Below are 15296 nucleotides of genomic sequence, written 5' to 3' on the forward strand. Positions count from 1 at the left end.
TGATACACATTTCATTTTCACTCGCGCGGAGGAGCATTAAAAAAACACACTATAGTCTCGAGGGCCAAAACCCACAATAGCCCTCTTCGGCGCATCAGTGCCCTTAGAAATACATAGAAACTTTGTGTGTTCATTGAAAAACATTGCTCGCTCGTATTGAAAATGTATAAGATACGTGTACACCTACAGATGCGTGGAAAATATGTGTATCCCCTAGAAATGCATAGGAGAAGTTCATACCTGCAGATATGCATAGGAATTGCGTACTCTCAGAAATTTATAGGAATAAGCTTGACTATCCCTTTCATACTATGTCATGACTAATAATGCTTTAGACTTTTTTGTAATGTTTTATGCGTACCCACGAGTAAACGTACCACAGTTTGCGAACTGTCCTAAAATGTAACATGAATAGACTAACTGATACAAAATGGGAACATCTGTCAGTGTGTGTGTAATGAACAAGTGTGTTTCACCACAAAAAGATAAAATTACAATCGTTTATTAACAACACAGTAGACAAGTGTACAAAAAATAGTGCTTGTGAGAAGGGCAACAATTTCCTTAAACAACTAGAATATAGAATTGAAACATTATGTAAACGTATCCTCGCTTTTCAACAATAATTTGCATGGGTAGCAGGAAAATGTAGTGTATTTAAAATGGGAATTTATTTACATTCTTATACATCATATAATCAAATATACATAGAACTATTTTGATCGAATGATACACGGCAGATATTGCAAACTTGACAGGGGAAAAACAGTAGCAGCAACTAATTTATATTTCAAAGGTAGAAAAAAATGCTATTGTATATTGTATTTTATAGCTTAAACTTCATCTATATTAAAAAAATTATGAATCGATGATTGATTCGTGTAAGCGAGGATGACAAAGGGAATATTTGAGCAAATATTCAGCTACCAGTTACTTTAAAAACATTCATTTAATTACTTTTGATGATGGCAAAGCTGGTGCTACAAATAACAGCATTGCAAAGTCGAGAAATATTAGAAGAGGTAGTATATTCAATGTAAATGGCTCAGCATCCAAATCTCAGGTCTACAGCTGCTCAAAGGCTAATTTAGTCCCATGTTCAGCAGAGATAATTATGAAAGAAGGAAATACTCTATTATGGTGCACAGAACTTGAAAATAAGAACGCTCATTCGCTTGAAAATCAATGTCATTTGAACCAAGTGGTTCTGCACTATAACAGATCGTTTTCTTTTTCCATCATTATCTTCACTGAAGATGGGGCTAATTTAGCCTTGAAACAGCTGCATGGTGTCTCTGATTTGGATTTAGAGTCATTTACACTGATACTAAGTTTTATATTTGCTCTAAAAGAATTTTCTTTATACAGTGCTACTTTGATAACTCGACATGCAGATACGTAGACTACCCTCATAACCAAACATCTATTATTTCTGTGGTTGGCATAATATAAAATTCCATGAGAAAAAACTCTCTAACTTGACACATGATGACCGAATGCCATCTAAGTCGACTACGATTCAATTTCACTCTTTATTAGTTCAAATTCTTACATAAATTCATAATATTAAAAAAAAAAAAAAATCAGCCAAGGTGTTTAGAGGTCCATACTGGTTGATAAATCGCAAATTTAAAATGAATAATAATGAACATGATTAATACTGCATTATCACAACTCATTTTCCTGTGTTGACCAGTTCGAAACATAGTTTACGACATTACTCTTGTTTTTTTTGTGTTTCAAAACTTTTATATTTTATCATTTCTGTCCTTTGTTTGTTGATTGATACATATCAAGGATTCTTCCCCGATACCTTTGGATAGGGTTACTTCCAGCTATTTCTTTGTTTGCAACCAAAAAACTTAAACTTTGGACTTACAAAAGTCACAGATAGATGAGAATGATTTCTGAAATTTTTGAGCGAGAGATGGTCAGGAAAGCTAGGTTGGAATGTTTCACGTGAGTGAGGAGAAAAATTATTTCGGACAATTTCACTGCCCATTCACAAATAACAAATCTTCTGACAATCTAATTATGCTTTTCCCACTAATTTGGGATTCGTCTCAGTATAAAAACTTTCTATAGACAATTACAGTTCAAAATATTTTACGAATATGTAGATGATGGAATATAGAATTGTCCACCACTATGCACGCACATATATACACATAAACAATTTTTAAAGATGGTTAAAGGTGAAATAAAATGGAACCTCGCTAACTTGACATCAGTATAAGTTGACAAGTTTTTGAATATCCTTGGGGTGTCAAGTTATCGAGGTGCCACTGTATAAAAAATATTAGCCAATCGGAAGATATACGTTACGAATAATTTTTCGTGTCTGTCATTTTATTTTGAGATTAATAATCAAGAATTGAAGGTGGAAATGAAATTAAAATTCAACAGTCACTGTGGGAGCGGTAATATCACAACACTGATGCAATAATACAATGAAGTATCAATACAATGAATAAAAATAGAAGAAAAGAAAAAAAACACATATCAAATCTATACATTCTGTTTCACGTGATTCATGCTGAAATTATGAGGTGAAATTTCAATGGTGAATATGATACATTTAAAAGGGGCACAGGCAACATGGCAACGGTGTATTAAACATATGTAACAATCATAGTGGAACATTTATTGAATATAAAGCTTTTTGATGGATATTCTGATAATCTGAGGTGGAGGAGAAACTTCAAATATTATCATTCATGCACAAGAGGGAAATCATTCCCCCATCCTTTTTTACTGATTTTTTAAATAATTACATCTTACATGAGTCTTCGCTTAGTTTTATAAAGATCATTTAGTGTTTCCAAAAAAAAACATGCAATGCTACATTTAAGTGTGGAAAAAAACAATAAATGTATTAGGCACCAAGAATATAGGCACTCTTCAAAATAACAGCCTCAAATTCAATAAAATTTTTGAACTGCGGAAATTCATGAAAAAACCAAGTACAAATGGCAAAAACATTTAGTTTTTTACATTCTAACTACCATTTTCCTGGTAAAGGAAAGAATACAGGGTGGCACTACTCTACTAATTTGAATTGGTAAACCTGTCAAAATGCATATAAGCATAAAGTTAGGAAATTAGTATACAGTAGGTCGTTGCCAGGTGCTGAATGCAGATATCATGAAAAAAATCCCAAATTTTTTTACAGATAGCCTCTTACAAGGCAAGGAATGTTGAGCAATTTGCTGTGTGAATATTTACCCATTAAGATGGTCTACTGATGTAGGTATACTCCACATGACATAGCTGCCGACCTTGAAGAATGAGAATTGTGTAATTTTTGAGCAGATCCAAATTCCTTACAAAATCGTACACAGACAAATATGAAAGGAATTTTAGCAAAAGAAAGTAGTGACTTCTCACAATGAAAATCCAATTATAGTGATTTGCTCTCTTTTAAAGAAATCGTAACATAATGCTACCAATCATTACTTAGTACAAAGTCATCAACTACCGTCAAACAGTGGATTAAATTAAATTACCTATTATTACTACACTCAAATCGAAATAACAACAATGGAAAATTCCAATCGGGCCAAAAACAATGGAAAATTCCAATCGGGCCAAAAATGGGAGACTTAATCAAAATGGGACGTATGCAGAGGGGGATTCAACAGCAGATGCACTGGCCCCGCAAAAACCCTGTTACACTTTTTTCTAATTCAGGGGACACTATATTTTCTCCTGTGCCCGGGGCGTCAACTGACCTTAATCCACCCCTGGGCAATGATCAAAGTTATTCTGCAGATTAACTGAGCTGATTCTGGTTGTTTGGCAAATTAATGGGTTTTTTTGTGATTTGATGCAACGGCAAACAATCTATGTAAGTTACAACATTTTGGAGGAAAAAAAGAGGAAGGAATTGGACTTTCCCAAGTGCAATTTTTGGGGACAATTTTTTTTTCTTTTCGCCCAAAAGTAAGAATTTTTTCCATCATGGTCAAAATTCTAGAAATATGAGAACTTTTCAGAAATCTGGGAGATGCGAGAAATTCAGGGAGACCTAACAACTATAACACAAGCACAGGCTTTCTGGCATGGTTGCCAACTCTAATTGGTAGATACGACACATGCCACCCTGTATAAACAACCACAAAAATAAAGAACAAAAATGTCTTTCGGAAATATGACTTCTCAAAATAGACATTCATTTCCTTAGTTATATTCTCAAACAAAAGATTCTAGTAAAACAAAATGCTAGTTAGAGCTACAAACTTTCTATGACACATAGGAACCTCAGTCAAAAGAGTGTATCAGTATACCCGTACACATATATATATATATATATATATACACATAATCACATTTTCTCCTCCTCAACAAATAACTTGATTATATCAAATTCCCCTTTTTTAAAAATACAAGTTCTAATAAAAACGTATCACAGATCATTAGGTAATGCCATGTTATAGGAGTCACAAATAGAGCTAAGTTATGTGTTTGGTGTACCATTTTTCACAGCAGCAGCATCACCATTATCACTGGCCTCTTTAGGTTTGCTTTTTCCTGAACGAGCGAAAGCCATTCCAACTCTAGTCGCTATTGCAAGTCCACCTATAGCGATAGCAGCAGCACCGCCGAGGACAGCTGCACCACCAACAATTGCCATGCCCGTCAAGCCATCTATGATGTTGAAAAAATAAAAATAAAATATTGATAGGTGGTTATTTTCATCCAATTATGGCACATTTGTTCATAGCAACTTCTTGTGTATAATTAGCAGATTATACAGATTCAAAAAGACATGAATTTTTTAGTTTGGATTTAATGCTGATGCATATTATCTGCTACTTTTTTTTCCAGAGAGATCAGAATCAAAATAAATATTTGAAAAAATTATTTTGTAAAAAGTAAGTTTTTACAGATTTATAGATGGCATGTTGATACGAGAAGAAAAATTTACATTATTTCTAAAAGCGCTTCTGACCACAAGCCATTCTGTTCCTTCATTTGAGAATGAAACTTACATGAATTATATCCAACTTAATACACTGAGTGGTCACTTTATTATTCCACCACTGAGTGGTCCACCTTACAGTTTAAGCAATGGCGTCACACTGTTCTGTAATTTTGAACTCATACTTTCCAGTGCAGATTCAGTCATGGATGTTTTTAGAGGACAGAAAAAACAAACTTAAACTCTTTCTTTTTTCAACCGTGTATCATAAAAAGCTGCAAATGATACGTAATTTTTACAGAATATTTCACTTGCTTTGTACAATACAGTGAAATCTAGATGTAACGATGCTTTGCAGACTAAGAAAAAATATTGTTGTAGAGGGATTATAGTTATATCAAGAGGAAACAGTTTAACATTAGACAAAAGGCATTGCAAAATAAGACAAAGAAATAACGGCATAGAGGCATTTATTGTTATATTGTCAAATATTACATTTATATTTATCGTTGTAGCAAGGCTTCACTGTACTTGCATACCTTTTTGTAAAAACAGTTTCAACTATTCACAAAGATATAAATGTTTTCTTATAAAAATTTCAATTTTCATCACATTTTTTTTCTTATAACATGCAGAGTTTCAACCAATTTTTATGAAACTTACAGAAAATTTCACAGTATACATGAGACCCACAGTAAAGAAATTTAAAATGTAACGATTTAATATTTGATGAGATACGAGTATTTTCAGTAAACAATTTTTAATTATGCATGCCCAGAAAAAAAGAAATCAATTTTATTTTTTCATAATTTGGTTACCAGATATATATTGGCAACTTATATGTATAAAAATCCCAGTTGTATGTTCGTGAATTCAAAATGATGTCGGTAATACAGTGAGCTGTAATCTCAATTACTTGCTGAAAGTAGCTGATGATAATAGATTTTCCACAAATTGGAATTTTGATTATTTTCTGTCATTTGAATATTTCCTTCAGTTTTTTTTCTCATTTTAACATCATACCTAATAATGTGTTATACTCAAGCATTGCTCTTATATAACATCAGACACGTATCATTGCTCATTTGCATAATGCTGTGGGCTTATTCTTGAAATAATCAAACAAAAAGTAATCAAAATACCAAGAAAAATCCCTTATCATCCAACTACTTTCAACAAGTAACTGAAATTACTGCTGACTGTATCCCTGATATAGTCAGAAAAAGTATGATAAACATATTGGGATAAATAATCAAGAAGCTATCCATACTTAGATGAGACAACCATAATCTTTTTCACGGGCAGTGAGTATTATATATAATTACTGTATATAGTCATGTATAAGCTGACCCCCCCCCTCACTTCCAGACCACGAAAACCATAATAAATTGAAAACTCGTGTGCAAGCTGACCCCCCCAAAAATCATGGCATTTTAGAAGAAAATTATATATTTTCATGCAATAATAATTAAGATAAAAAATTATTCTAATTTTCTAATCCATTTATTTTTCTGATTCTCCGAGCTCTACATCGAAAACCAATAATACAGTGTGGCATTCTCAATTTCATCTTCAACTGCATTGTCATCACCGTCATCACTCTCAAAGAGGATGTCATCTTAGTTTTGTTTGTGTTGCTGATACAACACTTTTTAAAGAATTTGATTATGATTTTGGTGGAAACAGAATTCCATGCCTCATGAACCCACTAGCACACTATGCCAATGCAGAGTTTCTTTAAGGCACTCCTTTTTGCTGTTTCTTTATCTTCGTTGGTCCAAAAATTCTTTAAATAATATTTAAAACATAACGTTCATCCTTTAGATCGACAAAAGTCCACAGGGTATCAAAGCCAATGACATTTTTTATCTCTTTTTTTTGCATTGGCTTTAACATCATAGGTTCTGTAGGTTTGAACATAGCTACAAAAATCACTCTACTGATTAGTAATGCCATCTAAAGTTGTCTATTAATGTCACAGATCTTCAAGTTATCCATGCAGAGGCCATGTAGCTACATGATTTGGTAAAGTGGGAGTTGATACTTTCTCTTCAACAACTGACTCGTATATAAGCCAACTCCCCCCAACAAAATATTCAATAAAAAAACTTGACATATATACACATGTATATATACTTGTGTGCAAGTCATTGTGTATAAGTATACTGAAAAAGGTGTCCATAAAAGATATGGATGTCAAATATAACTAAAATACTGCAACTCTTTTTATTGAGTTGCAATATTTTAGTTATATTTGACATCCATATCTTTTATGGACATCTTTTTCAGTCATCTTGTTGGGCAATTTGTTTGTTGTAAGTTTGTATATGTATATCTTTTTGAAATCGCTGTATCTTCACAACATTCAACTGGAATGAAAAACCCTCCTGAAACCTATCAAAGGAATCCAGAGGGGTTTGTAGACCATTGGTTAAGAACTACTGAGATAGAGGATAGATATCCATCGTCCCTTGAAATTTCATTTATAGCTAAATAGATCACTATCAGCATATATATCTCAAGATCTAACAAAGATCATATTTTGGTATGTATGTAGGTTTAAATTGAAAAGTTAATGGTGTTTTTATTTAACACTAACTATGTTAATGAACTGGGCCATTCAAGTTGTGATATCCCATTCATAGACTATATAGGAAGAATTTTATCAGCAACAAATAAGTGAAATTCACATGTTTGCAGATTATATGCAGGAAATTACTGTATATGAAACAATTGTATAAAAAATGAAATCAATATCTATTCAAAGCACTGATGAAATTGAAACACAACATACCTTTCCTCATGTGATGTTTTATGTATTTTTCAAGTTCCTTAGCTTGAGAATTGGTTGGCTCTACGCTCAAAAACGACTGGACATGTTTTTTGGCAATCGCATAATTCTGAAATAAATTATAGCAACTGATCAGATAAGCTGGCAATATAAATAATGCATAATATGATCATTTTGAATTTTATAAAATATTACTGTATTTATACTTCTTCCTAATTCTCCCCTGCCCGAATCCTCTTGAACTGGCCTCAGCCAAATAATATTGAATTAATGATAAATAAATCAAAGTTCCCAACATAATCAGCTTGATAATTTCCCTGGCTTTTTCTGAACCAAACTCGCGAAGACAGTAATATAACAATTTAAAATTTTAACCTTCCAAATGTTTTTCAAGTTTCTGTTTTTTCATTTAATGAAAATTTTTTGATTTTTATCGAATACAGTAGACTCTCGCTAATTTAACTCTCGCTAATAATCCAACACATCGTGTTGGATTATTAAAATAACTGGATGTCAATTGAAAAATCCCATTAAAATAATACAGAGTGGTTATAAACAAACTGACATATGTAGCACCCATTTTGATGAGACTTGGTAAGCCTATATAGGAGATATATGGACCATGGAGAAATAGAAAAAGATTCAATAAAATAAATTGTTGAATTTTTGGCCACCAGGTGAGAAAGTGGCATTTTTTTACCGCAGTTATATTTTTCCCATGGTCCAAATAACATATATAGAAAGTTTCAATGAAATATGTGCATCACAATGGGCACTATTTGGACCATGGGGAAATATAACTGAAATAAAAAATTGTCCTTTTTTTACCTGGTTGTTAAAAAATTAAACTATTTTTTTACTGAGTCTTTCTTTTCCCTATGGTCCCTATATACTAAGTTCCATCAAAGTATCTCCATCAGAATGAGTGCTACATATGTCTGAGCAGTGTCAGTTTATTTAAAACCGCCCGTAAAGTTTGTATAAACTTTCGTGCAAAGTTTTCCAGTTCTATGCTCAAAGAAAACCCACCCAAAAAGCACCAGATTACTGGATAGGCTGAACTAGCAAACAGGCGGATTATCGAGAGTCTACTATATTTGCTAACTGCCCTGACTTTTGTGGTAAATATTTGAACATTTTCACTGACCATTTTTAATTTTCCCCGACTTTTAAGATCTCTGGAAACCCTGTGAATATTTACAGTTTAATACTTAAAAATTATTGACAATTACCTAACATAACCCTTGGTCTGAGGAGTATTGGATAATTGGGAGTATACTTTAATTCGTGAGAAAATGTTTTTTTCATCATCTCACCTTTAACTTTGCGTGAGCAACTGCAAGATAAAATAGGCAATCTCTCTTCATCTGTTCATTCCCTTCTCGGAAAAGTTCTGTAAACCAAATAAATAATACAAAATCAAAACTAGGGTTAATTGAAGCAGAATTATAGTGTGTTGTGAATCAGAAAAAATGTAGTCAAAATTGAAAAAAAAAAAAAAATCATGTTATTATCAGAGCTTGATAAATCCCAAGCACCAGGTTGCTACGACAAATAAAAATTGATATTGGTGCCTAAAATTTTCTATTGCTGACTGATAAATTCCAGTTTGAGGACAACACAAAATTTTCTGAATTTATATCAGTATACAAGATATACGGAAGACTGGATGTTGTGAAGATATTTATTATTTGAGATGTTAATTTTTTAAGGAAGGAAAAAACTCATCTCTGCCTCTACCGGGAGACGAACCCGGTAGAGGCAGAGATGAGTTTTTTCCTTCCTTAAAAAATTAACATCTCAAATAATAAATATCTTCACAACATCCAGTCTTCCGTATATCTTGTATTAACAAGTGGAGAGCGACATTCATGTCTTATATCAGTATGCCTGCTAGCATGAGAAAGGGCTCCAAGTCCTTTAAGATTCAGAAGAAAATATTATTTTAGACCATTTTTCTCGGGGAAAAATGTTTGACTCCCCAAAAACTTTGTGTGGTGCCTAATTTTTTTTCAGTTTGTCAACCATGGTGATAATTATAACAAGCATACCTCAAACATTATAAATATATTATGCATGCAACTAGGGCAGCATCGTGGCCCTCAGGCAAAGTAATGTTCTGGAGCTCGCTGAAGGGGTTGGCAGTATCAGCCTACTACAGTCGACGTTCATTTTTACAATCCTGTATAGACTTGATATCTAATTCATAAATGGGGAAGATGAAAAAAAAATGTGGGCAATAAAAAATGAGTTAGTCATTCACCTTTCTCGATGATTTCTATAAAAATCACTTATTTTTATTTGCTTCATTGCAACACATTTAGGTAAAAATTATGATTCCACAGAATTAATGCACAATGACATTTCACATGAATCTTACTTCTGTGAAGTATTTTCAGGATGGCGAAATGCCACTGGAACCATTCGCAGTAGAAACTATCTTTGGCTGATCTTTTATTAGGGAACTCAATGAAATTTTTTGAATCACATACTTTTTGGCAATTTCTGTCTTTGTAAGAGTTCACACATTAATGTTTTTCGAAAAAAATTCCATCCACTATCAAGCCCATCTTTTCTGTTTTGTTGACATTGCGAAAAATAAAGTGAACGCAGTTGGCTGAAATAGAGTTTGACTAGTTCTTGACTTAATGAATATCAATAACCTAATGTATATATCATGCCATTTCTGAAACCACCAGTTTATCCAATAATAATGCACAAAGAGTGAATTAGATTCTCAACACATTTTCAATTCATGGTTACCAAAGCCAACAATCGAACCCTCCTTCCTGGCACGTGTTTAAAAAACACCTGTATGGGTTGGTGATGAAAAAAATTAGCGAATATACCTTCCCCCTCTTCCTCTATTATCTCTTATGACACGTAGAACTTCCAAACTAAAGTTTACTTTTGATTACAACGAACTCGTAGGTGGATGAAAAAATAAAATAACAAAAAAAAAAACCTCAGAAAGAAAAACAAAGTTCATAAAATTGAGAGTTAGTAGAAATAAGAGTTTGTAAAATAGAGCAGATTTTAACATGTTCTATGGCATGCTGTTTGGGACTGAGGACATGTTCGTAACTTTGAAGTTTGTAAAATCGAGGGTCGACTGCAATTCAACTAACTTTCAAAAATTATAGTCGCAGATCTCATAGTCCATGCATTAAGATGGCTCTCTGCATGAAACACTAGGGGTCTGACCAGCCAAAATTTGGGTCTGTTTTCTGGACCCTCCACAAAATTCTGAATTTAAAAAATTGACCCTTTATAAAATTCGGAACCTGAAAAACAGACCCTTCACAAAATAAAAATTAATGAAACCATAAATTTGTCACTTCATTTCTCTAATGACAGATTAATTACATTATTTCACTTTGCACAAAATTACTTATTTTTCATAAAATTAATGATCCTTTTCACAAGAATAAGGAAAATGTTCACAAAAACACGACCCTACAAAAGAAAAAGTCTAGACAGACCTTTCAGCACTTTCCAGTATGCACAGATTCATTAGAAAATAATCTGAGGATGGTTCACGAAATGAATGTGCGGTGGGAGCCCACTTGAGCATGGTCTTGTTGCTTCAACTGCGCTAAGAAATTCGAGTTCTTTTGCACTCATTATTCTGAAACCAATAATCAGATCTGTTGCAAAGTTAAACAATATCATCTCAAATCTGCAAGCTAAATACCATAGTTCCCCAAACTTTTTGTTTCCCTTCTTCAATTTTTTTTTCCTTCCCATTATCCCCCCAAGCCAAGCATCCTATGTTAAACCCAAAGCTTCCCCCACCCCCTAGACACATCATCTCCCCCCCCCCCAGGGGATGACATTTCCCACTTTGGGAAACACTGCAACAGACCCTTATGACAAACTTGAATACTAATTAATCAAACAGTCCAGCAAATCCTGTTCAAGGGTTGTAGACTCTCAAGGTGTTAGAGAGATTGAACACCACCCAATATCATTCAAGAACTATGATGATGAATGGAATATCAAATATTAATTTCAAAAGAATTTCTTATGGAACTTTTCCTACTGCACTTATCTTATGATCAGAAGGACAGCAGCAGGCAGTGGAATCACTCATTAATGTTCTACAATTGGGGAAGGGGTGAATTTTTTTTTACGTACATTAGGAAAAGAAATTTTTAGAATCAGTGTTTTTTATGTTTGCAGATAAGATTTCATTGAGACAAATCCAATGATACCACTCCGGTTTTAATATCTCTTATGGTCCGGGCACAAGGTTCACAGACTGCTTTCTTAATGAAATGGTTTTACATCATAGGCCTATCTCGAAAGGTTTGCATAGAAGCCCATGGTTTGAGACAACTTCAATGATATCCCTCTGGTTTTAATACATTTTCCGGTCTGAGCACCAGACCTGCTGATCAAATTCTAACGAAATTGTTTTACGCTATGTCTCTAACAGTTCGCAACACAAATATATAACATTGGCATTGTTTATTAACTATTCCAAAAACTAATCCATGATGCGGTTTCACTCAGTACAATGCAGTTCAAGGCACAAAGAACATGTACCTGTCAAAACTTGCAGTCGTGTCTATGACACAGCCTACATTTATTTCTTTGTTGTTGTTGAGCCTTTCATGTGTTGAAGCACCAATTACAAATTCACCCATGATATGATTTCTTGTCTGCATTGAAATTTTGTGAAACAAGAAGCTTAGCTTGAAAAAAGTGATACATAACAATCTAAATATAGATAAGTTCTTTCATTGATGAAACATTTTCTCTCCCCCACCCATTAGCTACAGGTTATTTTACCTTCAAACAGTGGAATCGCTTGCCTGGCAGCACTTCCTTTGCTATGGACTAAGCACCAGGCATACTGAAAAGTGGTATTCGGTTGAACAGTGCCATTTTCTACTTGCTTCTGGTATAGCTTCTGATATGTCTGGAGAAAAATGCAATAAAAAGAAATTAAGTTAGTGACATGGAGGAAAATCTAATTCCTTAGTAGAAAACTATAAAACTTTACAAGATTTACTTTGGGGGGGGGAGAGAATACATAAAATTTGAAATTTAATACACACAAAAAATGAAACTCTGAATTACGAGTAACTCAGTTAAACAGGTTGTTTCCAAGACAAACAAACAATGAAATGATGGCTATTTCAAATATTACACAAAGGAGGATGCTGTTTGGAAAGTCCACAGTACTAGCGCCACCTGGAATCGATGATTCTAGAAGTCAGAGAGGAAGGGTAGAAAGATCTATAAAATATACAGCAACCCAACGCCATTATGTCGGCCTTGGCAATCTCGATTACGATGCAGCTGTTCAAAAACTTTGTAAAAAAACTTGTTTAAAGCAAGTTCGTACTAGATAACTTAGCTGTATTTCGCAATGTGTGTATTATGTTTACCAATGCTCTTTCTAGATTAATAAAATTCACAAGAGGCTTTGTGTGGTCTGCCACGCGCCACAAAAATTACAACTGTAATCCTGAAAGGTTTCTCTTACTGAGTGGCATGTGCTTAGGCAAGTGGGTATTCGTCCAAAGTCTCCCAACCCCAAATAAAAAATCCTCGAGATCATTGGCATACACCCATCCCCTTCCGAGTTGTGATTATAGTGTTATTTTGGAGAGAAAAAATTTAAAAGAAAAACCTTCAGAAAGTAAAAATTATGAATCCTTTTATTGAGAAAATTGTGTGTACGATTACGGTCAAGAGAACAACTCGTGTAGATCTGTTGAATTTTTCCGTATTTTATGGGACAGACCAGTTTTTTCCATTTTATTTGGCTCTTGGGAAAGGAAATCTCTTTCCCCCCCCCCACCCTTGATTCCTTGCCTGAACCAGGGCAATAATTAGGACTTCAAAACGCCCACTTTGCCCAAAGACAATGCCAGGCCATGAACCTACTCCATAATAATGATGTATTTGAGCAATTCATTTGCACATATGTATCAGTAACATTCAAATATTCTCAACCTGGTCCCTCGCTATTTAGGTAGGCTTCTGGTCATTCACACTAACTTTGGTTGCTCACTGAACTGGTTCCTCACTCTATAGATCACTTTTTTGGTCATGCACATATTTGCATACTTTCTTGATCACTCTTTTGGGCTCTCACTCTATAGGACAGTGTTTGTCAAAATGTGCGTCGTAGCTCATAGGAGCATCACCAACATTTATGGGGGGGGGGGTGCGCTGCTGCGAGCTGGAGATATTGACTTGTGTGTGCGCGCCTATTTATACTTTGAAAAGGTTCTCTTTCATAAGTGGAAATATCTACTGAAACATTCTGGGAAGATGAATCATGAGTTGGACAATGGAAACCGTGTGTAATGAAAGTTTTAGAGCCAGCTCTAGGAATTCACATGCGTGTACTTTCGATCAATCTTTTGGTTGCTTACTGAACTACTTTACTGCACACCAACTCGGGTCATATATCACTGTACAGCGATTTCCAACCAGTGGAGTTAGGTGCGAAATGAAGGCACCATTTATCTGTGGTCACTCCAGGTTCGGTAGGTAAAGAATGTTTTTGATGTTCTTAGGCCGGATTGGAACCCATGAAGCTTGACGGTAGCCTTCATAGTGGAAGACAAGCATTTTACCACTGCACAACTCGGGCAGCTTACTGAACTTGTCTCTAACTTCCTACGTCATTCTTTTTGGGCATGCACATACTCTTACACTCTTTAGGTCACTCTTCCGACTGTTCACTTACTGATCCCTTACATGCTTGTGCACACTGTTTCCGTCACTCACGTTTGCACACTCTCAAGATCACTTTTATTGTTAACTGGCCCAGCTCCCTAATCAGGGGTGGATTTATGGTTTTGCTACCTTCCTCCATTATAATCTAAACTTTTTTGACCACTCCTTCATAAAACTTTCCGCCTTGGGCTTTTTTTTTTTTTTTTCTTTTTTTTTTTCAAACCGAGCACAACTCAGGTCTATTGCCATAAGCAATTTACTACCAAGTGAGTTGTGCCGGAAGTGTGGGCTATGGGCCGCTTAGATCCCCACCCCCTTTCCTGTAAATACGCTTGTGACTATATCAAGAATGTGAAAATACGTTAGAATTTCGTGGCCCCACATACAATAACGTAGGCTACCACTTGTCACGCTACCGTTATAGAAGGGGGAGAATTTCTAACACAAGTGTTATAACATAATGACATTTTGACAAAAATTATTACCACATCGGGACACTCACCACTAAGTCTTTAGTGGACACGGTATACTTTATCAACGCTTCCGCTTCCCCGCAATCTAGTTCATCTTGACAGTTCGCCATTTAGCCACACAAATGTCACATTTGAGGAAATAAACGGATATTTATAAATAATAATAGGTCACGATTGCAGTTATTACACTTAACTGCGCTGATGTACGTGAGTCACGCACGCAACACAAAACTGCGTCACACTTGTTTTGAAAGAAATGTAAACATTCAGCTCAGTTAAAAAATTTTGAAAAAATTACATTTTAAAATAGAAACTGAGAAAACAATACATTCCATATTATTTACAATTTAAATAAATGAATTTTAGATTGATTTATTTTGTTATTAATGAATCACTAAAACAATTAATAGTT

General features: G+C 34.3%; 1 protein-coding gene across 1 annotated transcript; it reads right to left on the reverse strand.

The window, feature by feature from the left end:
* Positions 1-485: 485 nt before the first annotated feature.
* LOC149083919 (mitochondrial fission 1 protein-like) lies at positions 486-15150 on the reverse strand. The gene is made up of 5 exons (XM_089234293.1): positions 14914-15150; positions 12507-12636; positions 9029-9105; positions 7716-7821; positions 486-4647 (listed from the first exon to the last, which is right to left on the reverse strand). The coding sequence occupies exons 1-5, from the start codon at positions 14992-14994 to the stop codon at positions 4457-4459; spliced, it is 585 nt and encodes a 194-aa protein (XP_089090419.1). The 5' UTR covers positions 14995-15150; the 3' UTR covers positions 486-4456.
* Between the last annotated feature and the right edge of the window lie 146 nt (positions 15151-15296).

This window comes from Pholcus phalangioides, unplaced genomic scaffold, assembly GCF_987345545.1.
Source record: "Pholcus phalangioides strain wild (caught in Gottingen) unplaced genomic scaffold, Ppha-v1.0 ptg000008l_1, whole genome shotgun sequence".
NCBI lineage: Eukaryota > Metazoa > Arthropoda > Arachnida > Araneae > Pholcidae > Pholcus > Pholcus phalangioides.